Genomic DNA, 7,817 nt, shown 5'->3' with positions numbered 1-7,817 from the left:
TCCCTTGGTCCTGCCAATCGAATTGTTAAGTATGTTTTTTCCCTTTTGAGAAATGGTGACAGTACCAAATGCCGAATTAGCGGTTGTACCGGGTCAGGACCATAAACACCACGAGCCAGTTAAGCAACAGAAGCTGTGGGCGAAAGCACACTCGTCATTCTCAGACCTGCGGTCGAGGTACGTGCGAACAAGTTCCCATTCTCTATGTTTCATGGCCTATCAATGAAAGTCGGTATCAGGCTGGCTCGCTTGGCGGGTCGTCTCCTTATATACCTAAATCCTCGTTTCACTCATCTGTAAAGGTCTACCCTTCGAAAGGTAGGTTGAATTCCCCCGTATGTAGCCAGCCACACTCTACTCACAGGTCAAATATTGGCGTAGACAACAGAGAATGTGCTAGGTAGGAAACCGAAGGAACTCTTACTATACGAGAATTTGCAATTCAATATGACAACCGATCAGAAGGGATTGGACAATCCCAATGCGTTGCCCTCCTTCGCAATACTGAAACTATCTGACCGAGCTCCATCAACACAGAAAGCGGAAGGGACAGCAGATACGGATAGATTGGATCCGAAAAGGGATTCCAGCCAGTCCTTGCCTATTGCTGGGCTGGTTGTTTTGTCACGGTCCGATTAGTAGAAGGTGAGTGAGTAAGACGAGGCCCCAAAGCGTAATGTAGAGCTATACTGCTCTTGTTTTTCCTTCCGCCCTGCTTAGGAGAACTTTGTCTAGAACCCACTTTAGATAGCTTTCAAGGATACCATTACAGATGAGTGAAGTGAGTATACCGTTTCCAGAGCTCCCGAGGTAGCGCGGTAGCAGAAGCCCTTTCTAGTTCAAGCAGTTCCAATTCCTATTCTGATTCACCGCTTACACCACACTCTATTGGTTCGCCTTGTGGTGCCTTTCGATCAAGGTCTACTTTGGTTGATCCACTTTCTTCTACAGCGCGTTATCCGCATCGAAGTTAGCCAGGTTCCTACCGCTTCTTGATATTATGGATTTTGCAATCCATGGACGCTAGTGCTTCTACAACCAACGGATACTATTTAACATAAATAATAAGTAGAAATGGACAAATGAGTGTGGCTACACAGAGTGAGGAAAAAAAACATGGTGGTACCAGCATTGCGTATCACTCACTATGCTTTATGTAATATGGCTTAAGCAATGGTAAAATGGGAGTCCTGAGCAAAGCACATCTGATCGATATGAATGAAAGATACATCCGTCTTTTCTTCTCCTTCGAAGGTTAGGTATCCGCTCGTTAGTTCAGCGCCGCATAAATACTTACTTTAAAAGGGGCGACTCCCGCCTGTGCTTAAGTTGTTTCAAGCTTGTAAAGACTCACGATCGGAAGATTGACCTGGTTTTCTTTCAGCTGAAACTCTACCTAATGGTTCAGATTCCCCGGATCCATGGGTCCATGGCCGCTTAGCTTAGACAGCCTTGTTAGAGACATGAATGCGGGGTGAGGTTTCCAATTGATTTGTATTCACCGGGACCTCCCCTTTTCTAGTTGCTGTGGAAAGAATGTTGAGCAAATGAGTTTAAGGGGTGGTTTTCTGTTTACTTTTTTCAGCCTACATTGTCTCTCTTCCAGAACCTCACAATCATCAGTGTCTGAAGTTTCATGATGAATATTGGTTTCACATTTTATTGCTTACGTGAGGAAATATCAATTTGGAACTCGAATTTGTATTTGAGTTATGATGAGGAGTGAGGTAGATTCGCATTGTTGAAGAAAGCGAAGAAAAAGGATGCTGCTATGGCTTGCTTGTGGCTCTTTCTTCTATTGGTTAGTCTCAGGCATGATAGTTTCAATTTCTTTTGGAAATCAAGTGCGGCTCAGTCATAAGTGTTAGTAATAGCATGAAGTAAGTTGTCGGTAGCCGGCATTAGGTAAAAGGAAAAGCTTCTCAAAAGCATCCAGAAATATCATAGAATGGTGATCGAGATCACCTTCACGGGAATCATCCTTTGCAAATTGGGGGAAGGGAACCAATCAAGTCACCAAGAAGTTCCCGAAACTTGGTTTAGTATTAAGGTTCTTCTCTTCCAGCGTTTAGTATTCAAGTTCTTCTCTTCCAGCCCCCTGGCCCCTCTCTGATAAGTCAAGTTTCAAAACGAGAAGCAAATGAAAAATCTGGTTCGATGGCTCTTCTCCACTACCCGCTTTGCTACTTTCTATTTTTCCTTATGTATTAAGTTTCCCTTAATATATAATTTGATATTACTTTCGATTTTTATATTTTTATTCCTTTGTCGTTTTATATTCTGCCTAATACCAATTTTCAATCTTTTTAGTTCGTGCTTCGTCGGCTCCTCCTTTCTGATCACTCTCCCGCCGGAGATTCAAGACCCCCAGGCTCTAGCTCATTTAGCAGGGCTAAACTTCTATCTGAGTCTTTACGAGCAGGATCCGGGATGGGTTACGTTCATTCAGAACGAGCTTAATCACAATACCCCCCTGGAAGACATACCTGGGCGGCTTAAGCTCTTCCTAATGGAAGAAAAGCTCTCTTCTATGCGACAAGATGTCATTCAGGAATTTGTGGCGCTTTATCAAAGAGTAGGGCCTTATCTACCGATCGAGCCCTACTTGGTCATAATTGAATAAAAGGGATCCTATAGCTTTCCAATCCAGCAACATACATCTATCACCTAGGCATAACTGCCAACATCAGTATGTAGAAAGAATCTGTTTAGAACGGTTTAGAGTCGGAACCAAGGCAAGATATCCAGGATTCCGTATAGTAGAGGAATGAACACACTGGGCTTTCCCTTTCAAATAGACGACTTGGAGACAGATCAACATAGCCAATGCTTCTTTTAGACCTACAACCCAGACCAGAACATGGAAATGGTTCCAAGGCATCGAATGGCACTTGTCCTATCATACCTTCTCTTGTGGCTTTAGACTGTGTATATACTTGACCTTGGCAAGGAGAAGAAGCAGAAGCCCTATTGGAATCCGAGTCAGGGTCATTGTTGTTACAGTTTCCCCTTTTGGTAAAGGTTGGGTTGAAGGGATTGGGATTGGCTTATCGAGATGTGTGTGTATCTCATATCATTCTAGTGACTCCGCTTTCCTGACCAGGGAACTGCTATCTCAAGGATAGTCAAGTCCCGGATTCGAAAGTCGATATGATACGCTTGATTGGTCTGGCATCGCCGGTTTCGCAGGATCACTTATGCTATTTCGAGAATAGAACCTGGCCCATGGGGAAGAAGTAGTAGCCAATGCCGAAACTACTTTCTTGCTTTTACTTTTCGACGCCAATGCCAACAAGTGCTTTCCTGACTCGAGAACGAGTACATACGCTTTCTCCGATGCTTGCTCTTATTACGAGCTTCTACCCGACCGATTAGCCCAGAGCACTAATACACTTTCTTTCCTCGAACAAGTACCTTTCCTTTGAACGAGAATGCCAACTGCTTCCTTCCAACAATCCAATACGAATACGAATGTACGAATGACAGGCCATTCCCGGGAGTAGAGTAGAAATGAATTCATTCACATCTGCTAGAAACCAGAGCCTGAGCTATGAACTGATCTAAGAGCGGACAAGAAATCCTATTCCTATTGTTTTGGGTGGCAGATTCCATATGTTATTTCTCATTGAGAATACAGATTCTTCTTGTACCATAGTAGCTCGACTACTTTCCTGACTTGACACGATAATTGCTTTTGCTTCCCCAATCCTAGAGCATCCAAGAGATTCGTTTCCACATGCTTGATCCGCAGTTCGATTCATGCCAGTGCCGGCAAGAGATCCTGTTCCTATTGGGCAAGGGATTTGATAGCTAGAAAAACAAGCGGCGGATTCGATTCTTTCTTTGATAGCACAACAGGATATTCCACTCTTTTAGATGCGCACCGCACTTCATCAGTAGAAAAGCCCGGCGCCTGAAACCCAAGCTCAAAACCACCCTTCCTTTAGTTGGACCGGCATACATATCTTATCTCGTAAGAAACCAGGGAATATTGATTTCGAGTAAGTATCGTATCCTGATCCTGCTATTGATGTAGATTTAGCCACACTAGCACTTGAGCCCGCAACTGCTGCCTCTGTAATCGAGGAATATCTCGTCCCGGATTTGCCCAAAAGTATTATGGGATATCTATTATTATTGGCAACTTGTTTAGTTCCTGCAGAAAGAGATGCGCCATAGTATCCCTCGGGCATGGGCCAACCACCAAGGCCAGGAACTAGAACAACTCGATACTTTCCACCATCCACAAGCCTTGATTTCTCATATTTGTGCAACGGCTGTTCTGGCACTATTCTCCGATTTCCACCCATTGTTCACATTCTATATACCTTGCCCCCTCCTCCCAACTTCATCACACCCGCCTTTTTAACATTGTTTTGAAACAAAGGAAACATGCAATTGCCCGTACTTTCCCAATTGTATAGCCCACCACTTAATTAATGCGCGACCTGATGCGGGTCATATTGGATGATCAGCGAACCTAATTATATTCACCTGTAGCCAATGAACAATACATAATCTCAAAATCCTCACCCAGCTCGGTTGATTAGATCTCCCTTTAATTCATATATGCTACTTCCGGTCCGAGCATAAGTGGAAACCCATTGATCTCGGGATCAGGACTCGAACTTAGAAGCTCTTCCTCTTTTAGCAACCGGATTGCTCCTTGCAATAAATATGGCTCAGGTGTTGGATCAATAGCTCCTGTTTAGGAAGGATGTCATAGGCCCCCAAGCATCCCCTTAAATATGGTGAATGAAGAGAATTGGACCAGTCCTTGAATAGGAATGATGGGTATCCTTGTCATAGGACTATGTTTCTGTCAGAGTCTAGTGGCACCCTTTAAAGCAGTCTGGCTGGATTGCTGCTGAATAGCTTGATGGGCCAGGGCAGATTGATAGGGAAAGAACCCTCGCCATCTGGAATCACTATCTTCCATGGATGTTCTCGTTCTCCTTCTCTCATTTCTGTGATCGTATAAGCTAGATAGGCTTCTATAGTTTCCGGGTTGCCGGGTTCCATTTTTCTTTGCTTGCTGCATATCTCACTCAATCCCTTGCTTTCGAGAATAGCATTTCCCTAGTGCTAGTTGTGGGTCAGAGTTGACAGATCAGAAGTAGAATACTTGACTTCTCTAAGATGCCAGGAGGGAACAGAACAGTCATGCAGAAGAGAGAAGCAGGTGAGGATGGGACCCAGAAATGCATTCGATTTTCTCGAGTGAAGTAGTTGAAAATGTACCACCCTTTACGGGATCTTCTCTGGTGCGCCAACCCTAGAATGTCATATTATGATGGCGCTTGAACTGGATCACTCCACTCCAGACGCAGGTAAGCTTGCTCCTTGCACTGGCACTGGCTTGCTTCGCCCAGATAGGGCTTCTGTTGGTCTCTCTTTTTCACTATCACTAAAATCCACCTCCTCTTTAGAAAAATGAGAGCTACTCTTTGGTAGTTTCGGTAGTCCCAAGTAAGCTATCGACTCTGGTGTCCAATCAGTTCTGAAGTCTGGCTTTTCATTGGAAAAGGTAGCAAAGAATATCGTATTAAGATGTCGGTAGTACAAAGCAAGCTACTTCGTCTGTTCACTTAATTGGCTCCCTAATCTTGCCTTTCAAAGAAAGGATAATGCGTAGGAGTGAAGCAGTTGACTACTGTGTCTTGAGGAGTTCTGTACCGTACCCTGTGTGTCTGATCGAGTTCTGTGGTCTACGGCTGTATCCGACCAATTATCCAAGGCGCGGTCCACCTCTTTCTATGCTTCAATTTAGTGACGCAAGTAATGGTGGTGTTTGTTGTACTATAGGTACTGGGTTCCTTCTCTCGTTGTCATTATGTATTGAACTACCGCAGTACAGGACTAGTGGGCCCCCCATCTATCTATTAGCCGTCTATCTATTAGACCTATCTACAAGTAGAAGTTCATTGCATTCCCGGAGATGTAGAATCGAGTGTTTAGCTTACTAGGCATTGTGCTAAGTTTGCATCCGAATCGAAATCTGGCGCTACTACTCAAACACGAAAGCTAGGGAAGGGAATAGAAGGGCGGGTAGATCAATGTGATGATAGCACCATGCTAGGCACCAAAGACGAAAGTGAAACATCGTCGGTAACACTATACGTTGTAGTCTCGCATTATCCACTGGATCCGCGGCTAACCATATATAATGCTCAATGCTATGCAAAAGCAATAAAGGGGAGATTGTCTTCTAACTAACTATATAAGTAATTTATATAACTAGATGATTCTCGTTCAAAAGATTCTTCCCATTATCATTATATAGAGAGGCGGAGGCGCGTAGCAATAAAAAAGCTTGCTTGTTGGGCTGATGAGGCTCGAGAAAGACTGTGAAGTGAAGATGCGCCATTACCGAAACCATTTCTTTGCTTTGGGAAAAGTTCCTTTATAGGGAGCTCACTTCCTTGCTTGGTTGGTTCGTTGAACTTGCTTTTGAGGTGCGGTGCGTGCGGGTCTAGTTTCATTTATGAGTGCTGCGTATATTTCCGTTAGTAATGGTTTTGAGCTTGGGAAGAAGGGATATGGGTATGGCATCATCCCAGATTTGATCTAAGGCTAGTTCCGTGTGTGCAACTACTATCTTATCTCAATATCAGGCCAAGGCTTGGCTAAGTGCTCTAGAGGTTTTCCTTATTGTCCTGGTTCTTACCTCAACAGGGCAGGGGAGATAGTTGGAAGTTGAATAGTCGTATCGTATCAGTTCAGAGAGTCCCTGTTGAATGGCTTGGCTTTTAGTGCGAGTCTAGTTGACTGATTCCTAGGCTAGCTTCTCCTTATGTGCGGGTCTAGTCTACAGAATAGATGAAGACCCAAAACCGAGGAGAACAGAACGAATACCAATCTCAGAGCGGACAATCAATCCCAGTTCCTAGTTTCCTTCAAGCAATAGCCTGCCTGTTCCCGTTCTTCATGTAGCAAACCTCCTATAGTGGATACGACTGAGAACGATCTTGACTCCACTCACTGCAAAGGAACAACTGATTCTCCAATTGCGTGGTTTGTTTTCCTTCCATTCTACCTACCTTCTTTTCGCCGGAGGCATATTTGATACGTTATTTAACATTCCGAAGAAAGTTCAAACTTCCAGATCTGAAGGAATGGCAAGATCAGAGATCCATTTTACGCTGGGGCCTAGCCAATGGGGAAGAAGTAGTACTCGACCTTTGCTTCAGAAATCCACTATTGCTGAAGAGAAGAGAAGAGATTTCTAGCGCGCACTCCTATCCGAGTAGAAAGACAGCCTACACTCACTGTTGGCAATGGAAGAGACTAGACTCTTTCCACACTTAAGATCCCAAGGGACAAGACAGGTCAGATCTTTCTCTTTAGCCGGGGGCCCTTCTCCAGAGTAGAGTTTCGAACAAGAGTGCGGAGCGATGCTTTTCATCAAGAGTGCGAATCGAATGGAAGTTGACAATGTTCTTGAAATCGATCCTCGTATGTGAAATGAAAAGAGAAGCAAGTCCCGATGCAAGGAAATCGATCTTGATTCCGTGGGTCAGGGAGCCTGTTATGAGTTGGCTTTCAGACAAGCCCTGTTTCTTTAGACGAATCTGCCCTAGAACTCACTTTTGAAACCCGTTGAAGGAAATCCCGAAAAAGAGAGGGAATGTGCTATAAAGCTTCCATTTTTCTTCTACACAATATACGTTACTCATTGGGTTGATAACAGAGGATAGATCGCGTCAATTCACTAAAGAAAAACTGATTTTCCTAAGATTTCTGGCCCGATACCTTCCTGCCGATCCGGAACGTAGAGCAGATCTATCGGAGAACAGGGAGCAGGAAATTCTTTCTTG

At 44.1% G+C, this 7,817-nt stretch overlaps 1 protein-coding gene across 1 annotated transcript; it reads left to right on the top strand.

Moving 5' to 3' along the window:
- The first annotated feature begins 2,140 nt into the window (after positions 1-2,140).
- Positions 2,141-2,623, top strand: LOC125546802. The gene has a single exon (XM_048710929.1). The coding sequence runs from the start codon at positions 2,141-2,143 to the stop codon at positions 2,621-2,623; it is 483 nt and encodes a 160-aa protein (XP_048566886.1).
- Positions 2,624-7,817: the final 5,194 nt, after the last annotated feature.

Source organism: Triticum urartu, chromosome 3 (assembly GCF_003073215.2).
Source record: "Triticum urartu cultivar G1812 chromosome 3, Tu2.1, whole genome shotgun sequence".
Lineage (NCBI taxonomy): Eukaryota > Viridiplantae > Streptophyta > Magnoliopsida > Poales > Poaceae > Triticum > Triticum urartu.
Note: the sequence above shows the minus strand (reverse complement) of the source record. Positions and strands in the feature narration are given on the sequence as shown.

Excerpts from the sequence above, each read along its gene's own strand:
- LOC125546802 (XM_048710929.1), top strand. The coding sequence starts at position 2,141 with ATGAAAAATCTGGTTCGATGGCTCTTCTCCACTACCCGCTTTGCTACT.